Source organism: Vipera berus, assembly GCF_964194415.1.
Source record: "Vipera berus genome assembly, chromosome: 3".
Lineage (NCBI taxonomy): Eukaryota > Metazoa > Chordata > Lepidosauria > Squamata > Viperidae > Vipera > Vipera berus.
In genome coordinates this window covers 80301119-80319877 of record NC_138204.1, presented here as the reverse complement: position 1 = coordinate 80319877, position 18759 = coordinate 80301119, and the positions used below count along the sequence as shown (strand labels likewise).

The following is an 18759-nucleotide window of genomic DNA, read 5'->3' as shown; positions in this document are numbered from 1 at the left end:
AATCCCGAGTGCGGCATAACAGAGTGAGCGCCTGTTACTCATCCCAGCTTCTGCCAACCTAGCAGTTCGAAAGCACATAAAAATGCAAGTAGGAAAATAGGGACCGCTACGGTAGGAAGGTAACAGCGTTCCGTGCGCCTTTGGCGTCTAGTCATGCTGGCCACACGACCACGGAGACATCCTCGGACAGGCGCTGATTCTTCGGCTTTGAAACGGAGATGAGCACCGGCCCCTAGAGTCAGAAACGACTAGCACGCGTGTGCGGGGGAACCTTTACCTTACCTATTGCCTCCAAAGTGCATCTCGATGACTTCCGAAAAGAGGCCAGACCTCCTCCCTTTAAAAGCCAGCTTCCCAACTGTTCTCCCATTAGGGTAGCCTGAGGGCTTCCCACGCACAGGAAGTTGGCTTGTATCTTCGCTTTCACTCTCCTCCCGCTCCCCTAAGCCGTTGAAAGTGGCGGGAGACAAAAATACTAGAACCGTTTCGCGGGGGGGGGGCGAATTAAACGGAGAGGTTCCATTTTACGGGGAAGCTCAGCGACGGGTGGCAGGAAAAACGTGGTTCATTAGACAGCGGGTCCGCCTCGCCTCCGGGTTAGTGTTAAAAATATTTAAGAAACGTGTTTCTGAAAAAGACTTGAACACCGCAGGCCCGTTGGAAATATAAGTGTGGACGTTATATAAAACAATCATACAAATTATTTGCAGTGGCAGAATAACCACCTTAACCTTGCATCTTAATTTAATTTAATTTTATATTGGATTGTTTTTAAATTTTGCCTTGTAAACCGCCCTGAGTCCTTTGGGAATAGGGCGGTATATAAACCGAATAAATAAATAAATAAATAAATCTCTCCCCCCCCCCCCGGCCGCGCAGACGTCTGTAGTTCTGAAAGCTGTGGGGTGAGTTTACCAGAAACCTACACACGTGTACGTTAGGAGTAGACTTTGGAAATGGATCGCTGACGACCTGAGGCTGCTTGGAATTTCCAATCCAAAATCTCGGAACTTTCGCACCGTTGTCGAGACGAGCCTTTCCCACTTTTCTCAGCCCCCAAATCCAGCGCGCTAGGATCGCATACAAAACTAGCCTTTTTGGGCGACCTATTGACGCGCAGATGCTACATCCAGCTGTTCCGTTTTGCACGGGCAAAGAGGGGCCGGGGAGCAAACACCACGAACACACGACATTTAAATTATACAGTGCCGCTTTTAAACGAATTACAGCGTCTCGCCCTCACGCACCAACGCTCGGGCGACAACGAAGAGAGAGCCGACTCCGTGGAGTTGTTGTTGTTGTTTTTTCCCCAGCAGTTACGTCCCCCAACTGTTGCGGCAGTACAAAGCCTGCCTTCCCGCCCGACGACGCGCGGGCGACGCCCCAAGGGACTTTAGCGAGGAAACTGAGGAAAGTTCGTTGCGCGGCTGCCCCTCCCCCCCTCCCCCCGCCGGCCCTTAAAAGACGTTGACTCCTCTCCTCTCCTGCCGCTCGAGACGGGACGGGAAGCCCCGCCCGCTCAGCTTCTCAAACTTAATTTCCAACGGGCAACTTCGACTTCCGCTTCGGGGGGGGGGGAAAGCGCCCGGCTGAGTTTGCGCAGGGAGCCCGCCAGCGCGCGCTGCTGCGCACGAGTCTTTCCCCCCCACCCCCCGCCTCCACTCCTACTCCCGCCCGTCTCGAGAGTCTATAGGCGGGGGAGTTTTCCAAGCGCCGGAAACTTGTCCGAAAGTTCCGAGAAGCAAAAAAAAAAACCCTCCCCCGCCCCACCCCGTTGCCAGCGGCGGCGTTTTTACGGGTTCGGCGTCGCTCGGAGTGAAGTGGCGTGAGGGAGTGAGTGAGGGAGGGGGCCATGTCCGGCGCCTCCAACGTAGCCGCTATGAAGAAAGTGGTGCAACAGCTGCGGCTCGAGGCCAGCGTGAGCCGCGTGAAGGTGAGCCCCGGAGTGGGGCGGAGACCCAAGGCCGCCCGCTCGCTCGCTCGCTCGCTCGCTCGCCGGCCCGTCGGAGCGCCTCGGCCGCCATTTGCGCACCTCGGGGGAGAAGGCTGCGTGGGCGCTCAGTTTACGGAGCGGCCTCGGGAGTCTTTCTCGGGCCTGAGCAAGAGTGCCCCGGGGGCCTGTACAGAGTGCTTTTCTTTTTAAAGGCCTTCTTAAAGTGTGATTTTTTCCCCCTCAGGATTCCTGAGGGACCCTCCCCAAGACCTTCTTAGGGGGCCCGCGAAATGGCAATTATTTGTCAATTTACGCTGGGGGGGGGAAATCATAACAGTATTGAAATCGGACGACTTCAGAAAGTAAACGCGCCAGTTTTTAATACGGTAAACATGGAGAAAAATAACCCCCGCGAGCAAAAGGGGATTAATCTTGTTTTAACTGGGGTTTTATTTATACAGGGACAGATATAATTTTTTTTTAAATTTGTTTTTAACTTTTGTATTTTGGTTTTTTAATCACCCTGTAAACCGCCCTGAGTCCTTCGGGAAAGGGCGGTATATAAATGTAATAAAATAAATAAATAAATAAAAGCTCTTTTGAGGCTTCTTCGTCATTTTGAAAGGTGGGAAAGGATCCCTAGATGGGGGGGAAAAAAATGGAAGAAACGGTGGCCTGTGTAATGAATGCCGTACAATTTTAATTCCGTCTCAGCAGCCCTCACCATAATTTGGGGGGCCCTCCCTGGCAAACCAGATCTAGCCCGTCTGCTTTTGATTTTACCCGGTGCCCTCCAGATGTATTGAACCAAAGAAACCCCAAATTGTATTTTTTTTCCCCAGGCTATGGGAGTTGGAGGGAGGGGCGCCGTGTTGCCGAAGTCGGTCCCAGTCGCGTTGTCCAATTTTCCACTTAGATCAAGTTTTTTTTTTGCCGATTCTGATCCTTTTGCGGTTCGTTCAGGGTTTCCCCGTTTTAGGTTTGGGATCGTTGTGGAAAGGAAGGGCGCAGTTTGTCATCTCGATCTAGAGCTTTTTTTTGTTCTTCGGAGGAAAAGAAAAGAATAAACGCCATCTGGCAAACCAAGGTGGGACTCCACCCTTGTTGCAAAATGGGGGTGTGTGTTATTGGCTAGGAAAAGCTGGAGAAGGAAGGATGATTTGCTGGGTTTCGTTTTTTTCAAACCTGAATCAAAACGTACTTTGCTTCCTTTGTTAATTAGAAACAGTTGATTGTAATAATGCTGCTTGCTACTGTACATTTGTTGTTGTTAGTTGCGAAGTCTTGTCCGACCCATCGCAACCTTATGGACAACGTTCCTCCAGGCTTTCCTGTCCTCTACCATCTTCTGGAGTCCATTTAAGCTCACGCCTACTGCTTCAGTGACTCCATCCAGCCACCTCATTCTCTGTCGTCCCCTTCTTCTATTGCCCTCCATCTTTCCCAGCGTTAGGCTCTTCTCCAGTGAGGCCTTCCTTCTCATTAGGTGGCCAAAGTATTTGAGTTTTAGCTTCAGGATCTGGCCTTCTAAAGAGCAGTCAGGGTTGATTTTCTCTAGGACTGACCGGTTTGATCGCCTTGCAGTCCAAGGGACTCGCAGGAGTCTTCTCCAGCACCATAGTTCAAAGGCTTCAATTCTTTGGTGCTCAGCCTTTCTTATGGTCCAACTTTCACTGCCATACATTGCAACTGGGAAGACCATAGCCTTGACTATATGCACTTTTGTTGACAGGGTGATGTCTGTACATTAATCATCTTCAAAACCTGAATTGTAACACGTTTGCTTTCTTCATTAATCAGGAAGACTCATAATAAAATAATGCCACTTGCTAATGCACATTTCATAAGCATCAGGACCCTTCAATTCTTTTACAAGAATTCTGAAGAACAAAAAACGCACTGTCATATTTGACAATATCCAAACATGAATTTTAATATTGAAAGTTAGCTTGTTGAGCAGTTACTGAACTTTAAATATACTTTAGCAAACCGTCCATATTTTCGTTTGATGTTCTATCAATAACAATATGCTTTGGAACAAATATCACAGTCCTGGATTATTAATTACTTTGAGACATTGAGGAACTGACATGCAACACCTGCAACTGTAAAGACATGATTTAAAAGTCGGTGATTTTAAAAGGCTGAATTGGGGAGTTATATTAGTTGGCAAGAACTTGATAAGATTTTGGGGAATTCCTGACAATAAACAGTCTGGTTGTGAAGAGGTTTTTGTATGAAGATAGGGTGTGCATTTGACAATCCCAATGTTCTCATATACTTTTGGTGGGATAATTTTGGGCAATACTGTAATTAATCTCTTACTGTATAGACAATCTTTAACTTATGATCATAATTGAACTTGGAATTAAGAGTCATAAGTTGTTGCAGTCATAAATTGAGGGATCATGTGACTGGATTGGAAGTTACAATCATTTTTCCAATAATTGTTAAGCAAACATAGCAATTGTTAAGTAAATCCATTTTTCCCAATGACTATAAAGGTGAGCCAGTTGCCCAAGTGCCCAAAATGTGATTACATGACCATGGGTGTGTCTGCAGCTGTTGTAACTCCAAAAATTGTAAGTACCTAACTAGGTAGGTCAGTTGTAACTTTGCTCATTAAATTACTGATTGTAAGTTGAGGCACCTGTACAGTCATTGAGGAAAAACCCTGTTTTTTGATGTCTGACCAGTTTAAATATCTGTTACTAATTATATTAATAAAATACAATATTACATTATGTAAATGTGGTTTTCTGTTCATAGGTTTCACAAGCTGCAGCTGATCTGAAGCAGTTTTGCCTTCAAAATGCACATCATGATCCTTTATTAACAGGAGTTTCATCAAGTACAAATCCATTCAGACCACAGAAAGTCTGTTCTTTTCTCTGATTTGGTAAGCCACTGCAATCTTTCACTTGTAAACCTTTAAAGTTAACTATGACTTCACTTTCCCTAAAGCAGGGATGGTGACCTCTAGACTTTTTTTTGGCAACTTTACACAGTGTTGCTTGGTTGTAGTTGTAAAAGTAATCAGAAATTCTGTTTCTGGAAATAGAAAATAAACACAAAATAAGAAACTTATCATTTAAAAAAATAAAATTTCCCCACATCTCCTTTAAAACCTACAGAAGCACAGCCTGATCTATGTGTCTCTTAAAAGGCATTAAGTGTCAGTCTCTCTAGCCATCCAGTAGTTGCCACCCTTGTCCTCGGTATAGTGATTCAAGACTTATCCTTCAAATATGTCAGATGCTTTCCTGTAAACTAATTTTATACAGGGCTTCTGGGAAGTAAGTCCCTTTTTATTCAGCACTTACTTCCTTGTAAGTGTCAGATTGTACCTTAAGTTTTTACTGAAATTTGTAGTCTGACAAAAGTATCATTTTTGTTGAAATATATATGACAAATATTTCACAATTTATTAGAATTTTGAATATTGAAAGTCTTTCACAGCAAAGTTCAATCTTATTGAAAGAGGTAAAGAACCCTGAATGTTTAGCTTGACTTCCAATAACTACATGCCAAATACATATAGTTTGTAATAAGTAATTGGATAAGTTTTTTTCCTAAAGTAGTCTGGGATTTCCTGATGGTTTCCCAATTAAGTGGTACCCAGGTTTAACCCTGTTTAACTGTTTCAGCATCCACCAGGCTTGGCTAGGTGCCATTACCTGATCTTTTTATGGGAATGAGATATAGGTAGTCCCTTGACCTATGTCTATTAGTTTAGCATCATAACTTTGATGATAGCACTGAAGAAATGGTAGTTATGAGTGGGCTCTTGGGTATTTGGCTATCTCAGTAAGCCTGTGGTCGTGGGATTGTGATTTGTATACATGGTAACAGGTTCACACTTAGCAGTCATGTGATTGTCATTTGCAACCTTCCCTATCAGCTTCCCCCAAAGACAATGGGGAAGCTGACAGAGAAGATGTGTCACAAGTCACTGAGATCAGTCTCCCCCATTTGCTCATTCTCACACAGGCCCTCTATGCTTGTGCTGGCCACTTGTGCACCTCCTTCCACGCTTCCCAATCCATGCTGCACTTCTTGTCATCCCTTTGTCTTCTTCCTGACCTGTGCTCTTGTGCTCCCTATCTAAGCCATAGCACACCTTCATGCACTCCTCCCAACCTGCACCTCTCACACATGGCCTAATCCAGCGGTCTCCAATCTTTGTGGTTTGACGGCCCAGCTGGGTGGGGGGAGAGGAACTGGGCTGCTGCTCATTCACGTGGCCCAATTCCAAATAGACACGGCTCAGTAATGGGCCACGGTCCAAGGGTTGGGGACCCCTGGCTTAGTTCCTTGATTGGCATTGTGTCTGTCATGCATCCCCTTATATCTTACCCCTATTCTTTTGCCCTCACTCAGCAGCATCCATTTATCTCCCTGTTGCTCTGGGTCTTGCAGCCCCACTGACTTTAGGTGTGGGAAGGAATTTGCCTCAACTAATGACTGTGGGATTCAGTTAATCATAGCAAACGACTGCAGAGTTTGTCATCACTAAGTGATGCAGTTGTGTTTTACAACATCACTTAGCAAAGGAAATTCCAATCCCCACTGCCATTTTAAATCCAGGATTATATGTAGTTTGAAACCTGGTAGTGATTTTTATACATTCTGCCCAATTTTGTATAATTCCATGATTCATTTATTTTCTTTTATTGTACTTTTATGCCAACAATTAACAGTTTTCTCGATGATCTTTTGTCACCTCTATTGACCTTTACTTCTAAATAAGTTTCCTGGCAGACCAAATATATCCTATGGTTCATTTTTTCTCCTAGATGTATCTTTAAAACTCAAATTTTCTTTCAGACTTTACATTATTGGGAAACTGATAATAAAAGTGATGATTATACCTAATCTACTTAGAAACAAATCATATAATACAGCAATTTTATTAAAAATAGCATATTATAGCTAGGATATATTTTTAAGTGGATAGTTTTAAATGAATTCCATTATAACTGAAAATTTTTCTTTTATACCCTTTCAAACTAGCTTTATAAGTTAACAATTTAATCTTTAGTAAATACGCGGTGGCTCAGTGGGTTAGGATGCTGAGCTTGTCGATCTGAAGATCGGCAGTTTGGCGGGTCGAATCCCGAGTACCGCGTAGCAGAGTGAGCGCCTGTTACTCGTCCCAGCTTCTGCCAACCTAGCAGTTCGAAAGCACGTAAAAATGCAAGTAGAAAAATAGGGACCACTACGGTGGAAAGGTAACAGCGTTCCGTGCGCCTTTGGCGTCTAGTCATGCCGGCCACATGACCACGGAGACGTCCTCGGACAAGCGCTGGCTCTTCGGCTTTGAAACGGAGATAAGCACCGGCCCCTAGAGTTGGAAACGACTAGCACGCATGTGCGGGGGAACCTTTACCTTTACCTAAATAATCTCTTGGCTCTCTTTGTACTAGTATTTTATTGCTACATTTTTTTCTAATTTAATCAGAATGTTTACTGTGTTTTCATGCAAGCCTATTAAAAACTGTTATACTGGTCAGTGACTAGAACAGAGATGTTCTGCTCTGGTTGATATGCAGTAATTTCAGTCACACATCTACTTAGAGAATAGCCTAACGTTCTCCCTTCCAGTTAAATACATGAATAATAGCAAATACCCCTCCTCACATCGTCACCGAACAACAAATATATAGAAATATAAATTGAGTATTCATTTATTGCTGAACAACACAATAATTGAAGTGACACAATCTCATGTTTGTGTTTTTTTAAATACAACCTTGTGAATGTTTTTATAGATTAGAACTACATATGAGGGCATTCTGTTAATGCCTTTTTATGGGATTTTGTTAACAGAAAATTTAAAAATTATGTGGTCACTACATAAGACGTAACTACAAAATATGCTGAGCCTGACCTAACTAACCTAGCATTGGCCTACCCAACAAACTAAGAGCATTTCTGACTTGCTGAAATCGTCTTGGCTGATATGTTGATCATCTTTCCCATATGGCCTGGCTTCGCCCTTCTAATTTGTTCATTGGTGAAGTAAAAATGAGTATTTCTTTGATAGACAGAACATGGAATAACTCATTTTCTGTCCCCATCTCTCTACTCAGAAATAAACATGTACAGAATAATGGGAAATAATTGTGAGAAAGGGGAGTTGGGAGCCCCATTTTGTGCTGCTTTAGTGTCCTCTCTTGGTTTGGAAGCCAAGAAAAGGGGTGAAGAATTTTAACCACAAAGTAATGTTCACTTCTTTAGCTTACATTATAAGTGAACATGGCCAGCAACTGATTTGTTTTGGCTTATTTTGATTTGTTGTACTGTATTGCAAACTACCATTAAAATGTCACGAGTTTAAACATTTGTCAGTAACTTAAATAATGCTTCGCTTTGTTCAATGAGTTTATGTATTCTTCTGTCTTACAGATATGACAACTTTTCCTAGCTGGTTATGTTGAATATGGAAATGAAAGAAGATGGCTTGGAACCTGTATAGAAATTTTGTATTAATGTGCCAACTTTGAGCTTGTAAGATTGCTATTATTTCAAACCCCCTTAAAATCTACCTCTCTAAACAAGCTGTATGCTAGTTGCTATAACTCTATCATGAGGGAATCAATTTTATATTCAAGCAGTAGTTGACATGATTTTGAATGTTAGCATAAAGTATTTCAACTTGTCCTAATACTTTGAACTGTGTATCCAAAGCTTCACTATTGTTCTAAATACTGTCAGTTCATTTTGTAAAAATATTCCTGCTTTTCCAAAACAAAATAGCATCTTCATCTAAACAAATTAGTAATTTACAATCAGTATAGTACTTTTTTCCTTTTTTGTTATATAGTCATAACTAATTTGGAATAAACTGTATTCGCCTCTAGAAGCATCCTAAATGGTGAATATCCTTTTAAAAAAAACAAAATAAATGCCTTGTTATACACTATTTACCAATCTAATACGATTTTATTTCTTCTGTTTTAAAAAACTTTTAAAGCTAGAGTGGCATAAATTAGTCAAAAAGGAAGTCGAGATTGAAATTGATTACTAAATACATAATATAGAACAAGACTATAATGTAGATTTTAAAATAGTTTTGGAACAAATGCTGCATCATCTTAAAAAATTGGTTGGATAGTTTTTCTTATTTACAGGTCCATAATTTATCATACCTGACAGGTCAAAGCAAGATCCAAGTTAACCAAGCTGACTGTATCAGTTTATATTAAGTGCAGAGGTAATGCTCAGTTGGTTATAACATTTGAAACAATCATTCCATGGAGAACATGACTTAATTTTCTGACCTATCTGCAGAGTGATTTTTAAGGGTTATGGTTTGTTCAGTTTTAAGTCTAAAATTTTCCTTTCCTTTGAACATCTGGGGGACAATTAACAAAAAATGGGGAATACATAATATCATTGTGTTCAAACTGGGAACTGCTTTGTAGTACCTATATGTATGTAAACAAATACTAATGCATTTAAAATTAATCTGTAGATTAAAATTACAGATGAACTGAGTAATATTGATCAGATTATATTCAAGAGGTTTTTTTCTCACTCCTTAAGGAAGCCCTGTGATTATAGATAATAGAACTTCCATTATTTCAATTTTCATTAAGATAGAGAAAATGAGTTATTACCTAATTTCTTCCCCCTTTTAAAAATAAGATTAATTTTCCCCATATATTTCTTGTATAAGCATTTGGCTGAATATTTCTGTTTCTTGTTGTCTAATTTTAAAACAACTTTAATTTAGCTTACTGAAGGTCAAATAAACAAGGTTTGTGTAACCACTTTCTACATGTGGAGTTATACTGTTATTTTTCTGCATTAATGAGCTACGCTTGGAACAGTCACCAATACATGGTAATAGAATTTGACATGTAAAATGTTTATTTTTGACAATATAACCAACATAAAACCTTATTTTAGCATCCAAAACTAGATATATTTTAATTCAGAATAAGCTGTGAAAGAATTAAGTTACAAAATATTTCTGAGAAGGGTCTGTGACGTTTTAACAGAAGATAGTGGCTAATGCAGTCTCTTTCCTCCAACTTGAAGTCTTCTATTATTTATAAAAAATAACGAGTTTTCAGCCCTGAACAGAACAAAGTCATGGCCATGTTGAAAGGGGGGTGGGAGGGTGCTCCATGTATAACCTGAATATCTTCAAGGGTATTCCAGAAGATTTTGTTGACATGAAAAATACCAAAATGGCATTTCTGTGTTCATTCTTATAAATGAAATTTTCTTCGGCTTGTATCCATTTCACGGCGCTAAAAAACAGCAACATTCATTATAGTTTGCCCCAAAATACATATATTTGTAAATTCATGTACTACAATCCATATTCTGGAGTAATAAATACAAAATTACAAGATTTTGAATGCATCACAACAAACTTTAGTCAGCCTAAGTTTAGTCTGGAACTTTAGACTTCTTACTGCCAAACAAGAATGTCAGTTAATAAAGATTTATTGGATATGATCTTAAGCACATAGACATCAATTAAACTTTTGTAGACCCCTTTATCTGGGGACATTCTGCTTTCTAACAACCTTCAAGCCTAGAACTCAAGTAGAAATCATTTTAGTATGTAATATAAATGCAAAATATTCATTTATCCTCTGCACCAGCTTATGCATATTTACAGAATTCTCATTTATTTGATCTTTCAATAACCTGTCTTTGAAACCTTATTGTTTCTCCAAATAATTTTAAATAAGTAACCTTAAAAATGCATTGATGTGAGGATACAATACTGCCTTGAAAACAGTATAATTATAAATAGGCAAGGCTCTAATTGTGTTAAAAGCCATCTAAAAATTTATAGCACTCCGATTGTTCCTTTTCAATTATATTTTGAATATTTTTCTTTTGATAAATGACTCCCATTTGGTACTACAAAAGAACTTTTGAATGGGTTGGGCATGTGCACAAAATAACTTGTACTGGTAATAAAAACTATTCTTACTATTCTTTAGGATGCAATTATTGTAAGCTTACCATTTTTATGAGTGATTTTTTTATTAATGAAATTAGAAATTATGTGTCAGGTATCTAAAAAATATCTCAATTATAATCATAGGTAGTGAGAACATGAAAATAATCCTACTGGCTCTGACTAAAGGCCAGCTAGTTAATATTCCATTTCACTGAGTTGCCCACCAAAAACAATTGTAGGTAGTCCTTGCCTTACTGCCATTTGTTTAGTGACTGAAGTTTAGAAGGCACTGCAAAAAGTGACTTATGACTGGTTCTCACATTAACAACCACCGCAGTTATTCCGATAGACACAGGGCACTTAGTGAGCAACTTATGTTTATGACAACTGCAGTGTACTGGTCAAGTGATTGATATTAGTTTCAAGGCAGTATTCCTAACCAGCTTCAAAGAAGCAGTCAATGGGGGAAGCTGGATTCACTTGACTCCATGTTTCACTTAACAACTGATGACTCATTTAATGACCATAGCAAAAATTAAAATTAGATGCAACTCATTTAATGACCGCCTTGCTTAGCAATAAAAGTTCTGATCCCAATTGTGTTCATAAATCCAGGACTACCTTATAATGGAATGTTTAGATGACCTTGGGAAATGAGGGGAAGAAATGCTACCTAGGGACTAACCATTAAGCCTCTCAGTGGCTTAATGGCCAGAGAAAAATTTAAGAAGGACCTGTTCTAATGGATCAAGAAAAAATGGTAGCAGTTTTTGTTAACGTTAAGATTCTGTTAACGTAGCCTTACAATAAAGGCGAATCATTCATCTAGTTGTGTTTCTTGTGTGGTTTACTTGAGAGGACTGATTATATCTGTAACTTGCAAATAGGACATCAAAGCAGCTGTCTCACTGTTACTCACGTACACCTAGTGTATATATAGGTAGACTGCCCTCATATCTGCAAGCAGCACCCACTATTAATAGATCACACATATAACACCTTGTAAGAAATTATTTTAACTGCAAAATTCAGCCAAATATCAGCAGTATATATGACTGCAATGCTTTATTAAGGGACAATACCTTGTGAATCCATTCATATTCCCCAAACTTGGAGTCAAAAGTTCCTTTTTGAAGAGACCTTAATTTTAAGGTAAAACGTGGGCCTAGTTCTTGAATGGCCACTTTTTTCTCATCTTTGAAGATGTATCTATTAAAGGCAATACACAGCATTAACAAAGTGGTCGTACAGACATCACTTGTAGCATCAATGTTTAAATACTTACCTATGAAATCTGAAAAAGATATAATCACGCTGATTGTGAAATGTAGCTACTTGTCTGCCAACAAACTGAGGATCATGAGGAAAAAGAGAAGCCAGCATGCGACCAATGGAATGGCCCAATCGTGTTGTAAAATTATTCAGGATTATTTCAGGCTGATGTTCTGTGGGGTTTTTCCCTTTTCGCTAAAAGTTAATGATGAAAACATTGTATTAAATGTTAACATTAACAAGCAGAGAAATTTGACTACTGAAATAAACTTACCTTTATTTCTTTACGTAGACGAACACTGCTCACCCTAAAGTGAGCAGTTGGGCCTTCAGGCAAATGACTTAATACAAGTCCATCTATTTCAAATGTTAAGATACAATTAAAAATGTGATTTATAACTCAATGCAATTTATGCAGAAAACATTTTTCCCAGAAAATCCATACTCCAAAACAACAAATTTTGGTACTTTGTACTTCATATCCAGTTTGTTTTAATAAACATGCCATCCAGAAAAAAGTACTAAATTCTTTCTCTTCTAATCCAATAGTAAATTTGCTGATAAAAAAGTACCATGTAGTTTTCATGAAGGATACTTGGTATTTTACGATCTTCATTAATAACAATCAGATCTGTAAAATCCCTTGAAATACACTGTGGAATAATTTTTTTTAAAGCCAGTCCTCTTCGATAGTAAACATGTGAATTTGGAATACACGTAGACAACTGTTCACAGAATCTCACAGTTCTCTGCCAAAACAAAAAAAAGGTTCAAGTATAATTATACTGGTGTGTGTGTGTGTGTGTGTGTGTGTATGAATGAATCACATTTACTCCTATAAAGAAATTTTGGTCACGCTTTAGATCAGACATGTCAAACACAAGGCCCGGGGGGCCAGATCCGGCCCGCGAAGTGGTTTCATGTGGCCCGTGAAGCCATCCTGGAAACAGTGAGGGAACGGCCCCCACTACTTTGGCCCTGGCCCAGAGACCCTCCTGCCAGAGACCCTCAGATCTGTCCCACTCCTGCCCAGGCCCCCATAGGCACCCTTGATGCGAACGATGTAGAGCTGGCCACGCCCACCCAGTAGGCCATATGCACTCTAGCCACGCCTACCCAGTAGGCCATACCCACCCGGCCCCCTGAGGGCAACCGCAATGCTGATGCGGCCCTCAATGAAACTGAGTTTGACACCCCTGCTTTAGATAGTCTCTTTACATAAGGAAAGGAGACAACTATTATTGGACTATGTTAATGACCCAGAAGAACTTGCAGAAAACAAACGCTGTGCTATCTACAGTTCATTAAAAAATTATTTGAACAGAATAGAGCTGGAAGGGACCTTGGAGGTCTTCTAGTCCAGCCCCCTGCTCATGGAGGAGAACCTATACAATTTCAGACAAGTGACTGTCTAGTCCAGGGGTCAGCAACCTGAAACAGTGAAAGAGCCACTCGGAACCGGTTCCCTCACAAAAGGAAAAACTGGGAGCTGCAAAAAATGTGTGCACATGCACGTACATGCGCGCATGCGCAGAACAGGGTTTGACTGAAGAGTGGAGCCTAGACGAGATATGCACCTACCCTGCATATTTGAATTGATTGGTTGAACTTTTTTAGTCCCACTTTTTTTTCTTTTTTTGGACTGCACATGGCAGAGGACTGGGAGCCGCAGGAGACGGCTGAAAGAGCCGCATGCGGCTCCGGAGCTGCGGGTTGCAGACCTGTGGTCTAGTCCTTAAAAACCTCCAGTGATGGAGCAACTTCCGTCCCACTGATGAACTTAAGTATTCTTATTATTTTTTATTTAAATTTAAAACTTTTAAGTTTACCAATGACTATTTCTATCAATCAATTTTGGCTATAATAAAGCACCCATACAATGTAAGGCAACAGTGACTGCTATAAAATTATGAAATGTTTACTGTTCATTGTATCTCACACACACAAACTAGTTTACAAAATAATATAATACATTCAGTAGTCCACATTATTAAGTATACATATTCCTCAATCAGAGCAAAATATTACCAATTTTAAAAAGTTAATTTACCCCACGAGGTCTGTCAGATGTAGTGATAAGAATTTTTGGAACAGTTTGCCTATTGAAGTAAGGAGCAAATTCATCTGTAGCTTCATCTAAAGTAACCTGAGAATATATAATGATGACATTTGTATGACATTGCAATGATAGTTAATTTACAGCAGACGTGTCACGACGAAACTGCACCCACCCCACTGCCGGCAATGGGGAAAAAGCTCTGATACGTCACGCGACGTCACAATTTTGACATGTCTATTTACAAAAATCAGAAACTTCCATCTAAAAATAAAAATCAGTAGCTCTGTTGTTATCTATATTGTACTTGTTACAATAAAAAAAAATTATGCACAACCCTGAGACACAATCTTGCATCAAGCCCTTAGATACAGGATTATAAAAATAGTACCGTAGGTTTTAGGCTTATTAGATATATTTTAAAAATTGGAATTTAAATTTCTTTGTCTAGGCCAGCATCGTCAGCAAGTTTCTACATCAACTTCCACATCAAATAATTGTAATTACATATGCTAGATTTTAAATATAGCTCATTTGCAAGAAACTTTTCAGATAGAGAACCAGACAAAATAGTTTTGAAAGGAAGAGCCTGAAGAATTGAATTTTGAAGAAATGGATGCATGAACTTCAAATAACCATCCTGCCAGCTGTTACAATATATTACAGAAAGGTAAAAATGTCTAATTATTTATCTGGCATTTGTTTCCTTGAAAATGCTTACAGAAAACTACCTCTTCGTCATTTGGATCAACTGTGGTTTCATCATATACACGCTGGTTTTCAATGGTTTTTGGTTCTGGTTTTGGTGGTGCCTAAAAAGTAGAAGTTCAAATCAGAAATTGATAGAAGACTTCATACTGAACAACTGTTCCATTTAAAGAATATTGATGCAGTTTAGCAATAGCATCAAAAATGCTAGAAAAATGTAGGCAATCTGAGCTCTTATAAGCTGAAAGCTGATCTATGAATTACAGAACAATAAATGGAAGACAACAGATTACCCAACTAGTAGTCAAAGTTTCAGAGGGTAGTGCAGTACAAACATTAATTCTTGAGAAGGGCAAAATTCTTGCTAGGGATCATTAAAGAAAGGAACTGAAAATAAAAGTATCACTATTATTAATGCCTTTGAAGAAATCAATATTGCAATCATAGTTAATATTACAATTCTAATCATGACATCACAAAGAATACTGTAAACCAGAAAATGCTGCAAAAAACTGCAACAAGATTTTGGTCTATAAAAAAAGAAACACTTGAGCAACATTCATGTTTTAAAGAAAGTGGATTAGAAAAAATGTTTTTCTCTTTTAAACTATAGAAATTGAAAGACAGAACTCGGTTCAAAAGAAAGTCATTCTCAACATAGCAGAACATAAATTGGAATTTCTTATGGCATAAAGAGGTGAAGATGGAAGAGAAGGCTATCACTGATTACCAATCACAACAGCTATACATTGTTGTTGTTGTTAGCTGCGAAGTCGTGTCCGACCCATCGCGACCCTATGGACAATGTTCCTCCAGGCCATCCTGTCTTCTACCATCTTCTGGAGTCCATTTAAGCTCACGCCTACTGCTTCAGTGACTCCATCCAGCCACCTCATTCTCTGTCGTCCCATTCTTCTCTTGCCCTCAATCTTTCCCAGCATTAGGCTCTTCTCCAGTGAGTCCTTCCTTCTCATTAGATGGCCAAAGTTTTAGCTTCAGGATCTGGCCTTCTAAAGAGCAGTCAGGGTTGATCTCCTGTAGGACTGACCTGTTTGATCGCCTTGCAGTCCAAGGGACTCGCAGGAGTCTTCTCCAGCACCATAGCTCAAAGGCCTCAATTCTTTGGCGCTCAGCCTTTTTTATGGTCCAACTTTCACAGCCATACATTGCAACTGGGAAGACCATAGCCTTGACTATACGCACTTTTATCGACAGGGTGATGTCTCTGCTTTTTAGTGTGCTGTCTAGATTTGTCATGGCTTTCCTCCCGAGGAGCAAGCGTCTTTTAATTTCTTGGCTACAGTCCCCATCTGCAGTGATCTTGGAGCCCAGGAAAATAAAATCTGTCACTGCCTCCATTTCTTCCCCATCTATTTGCCAGGAATTGAGAGGGCCGGATGCCATGATCTTCGTTTTCTTAATGTTTAGTTTCAACCCAACTTTTGCACTCTCCTTCTTCACCCGCAACAAGAGGCTATACATTACATCTAGTAATACATCTAGCTATACATTACATCTAGTAATACAGGTAGTCCTCAACTTACAACAATTAGTTTAGTGACTGTTCAGTTACAATGGTATTGAAAAATGTGACTTATGACCGTTTTTCAGTTAAAACCTATGCAGCATCCCCATGATCATGTGATCAAAATTTAGATGCTTTGAAACTGGTTTATATTTATGACCATTGTTGTATCCCAAGGTGATGTAATCACCTTTTGCAACCTTCTGACAAGCAAATGGGGAAGCCAGATTCACTTAACAACTGGGTTACTAACTTATCAACTGCAGTGATTCACTTAACAACTGTAGCAAGAAAGGTTATAAAATGGGGCAAATTTTGCTTAACAAATGTCTCACTTAACAGAAGTTTGGGGCTCAGTTGTGGTCGTTGAGGATTACCTGTAGATCAGGGGTGTCAAACTGCCAGCCTGCGGGTCGGATCCATCACAGCGATACCACACCCACCCCACTGCCGGCAATGGCAAAAAAGTTGTGATATGTCATGACACATCATGTCATGTTGCAAGTTTGACACCCCTGCTGTATGTAGATGAACCAATTCACAGAAAACATGAAGTTGTGTTCTGCCTGTGGGCTCACCTATCATCTGATTGGCCACTAACAGCGCTAAAGTGCTACAGCAAATTATAATTATTGACCTGTTTTAAGTATCTCTCAAGTCATTCATTCCTCCTTTCTACCTTATCTCCAAGGGCTTCCCGCTCCTTTTTCTTCCTTTTCTTCAGGGCTAATTTTTCCTATAGGAGTAAGGAAGTTGAACAAAAGAAATGAGATGGGTTATAAAACAATTAGGCATATGTCGCCATACAGAAGAGAACCCACCATGCATTGCTTTAACGATTTCCAAGTCTGGGTGCTAAACCTGGGCTCTATTGTTTCTTCTCCTGCTTCTGAGGATAACGATTTGCCTATCAATCATTGAGACCCCACCGAGCAACTTAAGACTCGAGGGCTCCATTCCTCTTTATTTCATTAACATCTGTCCTCCTGTCCCAATTATTTTTTTTTTATTTTATTTTTTTATTACATTTATATCCCGCCCTTCTCCGAAGACTCAGGGCGGCTTACAAGCTTAGCAGTAGCCTTCATTCTATGTATATGCCTGCTTGTTAGGGCTTTCACACACACACACCCCAAGCGGCATTATTACAAAGTCAGCTTAATTGCCCCCAACAATCTGGGTCCTCATTTTACCTACCTCGGAAGGATGGAAGGCTGAGTCAACCTTGAGCCTGGTGGGATGCGAACCTGCACTAATTGCAGGCAGCTGGTGTTACTTAAGGAGGCATTAGCCCACTGCTCCACCAAGGCTCATTAACCTCACAACTACCAACAACGTCCCCCTCCTCACCACTGAGCAAGCTCGGGCTTTAAACGCGAAGGCGACTCAAAGCTCGGCGACCCTTTTCCTTCGCACCTTCTTCTGTTGCTGCTTCCAGCGCAGGAACATGAAGTGGCGCCGCTGCTTGTTCTTAATTTCGGAGACGCTAAAAGTCGGCGGGAACGCGGCCTGGCTGGGTTCCGCGGCATTTCCATGAGCCTTCTCGCCATAAGCAGCCTCGCTCGTTTCGTCAGCATCAGGTCGCCCCTGAGTACGCTTTCCCTGCTCAGAGCCGCCAGCCATGCCGTCTTTTTCAATAGATGACCTTTCACCTCTTCGTTCTCTTCCGGGTTACCCAGCGTCCCGTCGTTTGCTCACTGCGCCTGTGCAAACTTTCCTTGGTGTAGTACAGGGGTAGGCAACCTCGGCTCTTTTATGACTCATGGACTTCAACTCCCAGAATTCCTGAGTCAGCTCTGCTGACTCAGGAATTCTGGGAGTTGAAGTCCATGAGTCATAAAAGAGCCGAGGTTGCCTACACCTGGTGTAGTATGTCTGATTCGAGCCTAGACGTGCGTATTTAACCCAACGCGCCTAGCGTCCCCCGTGTCGCTGTTGATTTGTAGGCTCCTTCTTTCACAGTTACAGCAACCATTTTCTACACAGGCTTTCAGGCAACTCGCCAAAACAAAACAAAACAAAACAAAACAAAACAAAACCCAGCCAGAGGCTCGAGACACGCACGCGCGTTCTCAAAAGCGTTCACGTATTTGTTGGGAATGGACGGACGGGATTGGAAGATAGTTTGCGCGTGCGCGAAATGAGGAAGCGAAGAAACTGGATGTTAAAAGGGAGTTTGGGTTCCTCCGCACCTATGAATTTCTGTTGTGCGGGAAACGAGCCTTTGACGTTGGGAGTTATACTTTTCGCTGCTTTAGCCATGATTTAAAGATGATCGATTAATTGTGTACCATTTCGGTCATCGTTGACTCTTAGCGACCACATAGATTTTAACC

General features: G+C 40.6%; 2 protein-coding genes across 2 annotated transcripts; one reads left to right on the top strand and one right to left on the bottom strand.

Annotated features, from left to right (window-relative positions):
- The first annotated feature begins 1472 nt into the window (after nucleotides 1-1472).
- On the top strand, nucleotides 1473-9708 carry GNG5 (G protein subunit gamma 5). Its single transcript, XM_081324616.1, has 3 exons — nucleotides 1473-1933; nucleotides 4703-4832; nucleotides 8342-9708. Exons 1-2 carry the CDS (start codon nucleotides 1853-1855, stop codon nucleotides 4826-4828), a joined length of 207 nt encoding a protein of 68 aa, XP_081180742.1. The 5' UTR covers nucleotides 1473-1852; the 3' UTR covers nucleotides 4829-4832; nucleotides 8342-9708.
- Nucleotides 9709-9787: 79 nt separating this feature from the next.
- On the bottom strand, nucleotides 9788-18135 carry RPF1 (ribosome production factor 1 homolog). Its single transcript, XM_081324608.1, has 9 exons — nucleotides 17840-18135; nucleotides 17103-17159; nucleotides 14922-15002; nucleotides 14185-14280; nucleotides 12730-12883; nucleotides 12409-12491; nucleotides 12148-12329; nucleotides 11945-12071; nucleotides 9788-10194 (listed from the first exon to the last, which is right to left on the bottom strand). Exons 1-9 carry the CDS (start codon nucleotides 18044-18046, stop codon nucleotides 10153-10155), a joined length of 1029 nt encoding a protein of 342 aa, XP_081180734.1. The 5' UTR covers nucleotides 18047-18135; the 3' UTR covers nucleotides 9788-10152.
- Between the last annotated feature and the right edge of the window lie 624 nt (nucleotides 18136-18759).

Excerpts from the sequence above, each read along its gene's own strand:
- GNG5 (XM_081324616.1), top strand. The coding sequence starts at position 1,853 with ATGTCCGGCGCCTCCAACGTAGCCGCTATGAAGAAAGTGGTGCAACAG. Across the intron at positions 1,934-4,702 it reads CCAGCGTGAGCCGCGTGAAG|GTTTCACAAGCTGCAGCTGA; the intron begins GTGAGCCCCGGA and ends TTCTGTTCATAG.
- RPF1 (XM_081324608.1), bottom strand. The coding sequence starts at position 18,046 with ATGGCTGGCGGCTCTGAGCAGGGAAAGCGTACTCAGGGGCGACCTGAT. Across the intron at positions 17,160-17,839 it reads GGAAGCAGCAACAGAAGAAG|GAAAAATTAGCCCTGAAGAA; the intron begins GTGCGAAGGAAA and ends TTACTCCTATAG. Across the intron at positions 10,195-11,944 it reads AATATGAATGGATTCACAAG|CGCCGTGAAATGGATACAAG; the intron begins GTATTGTCCCTT and ends GCTGTTTTTTAG.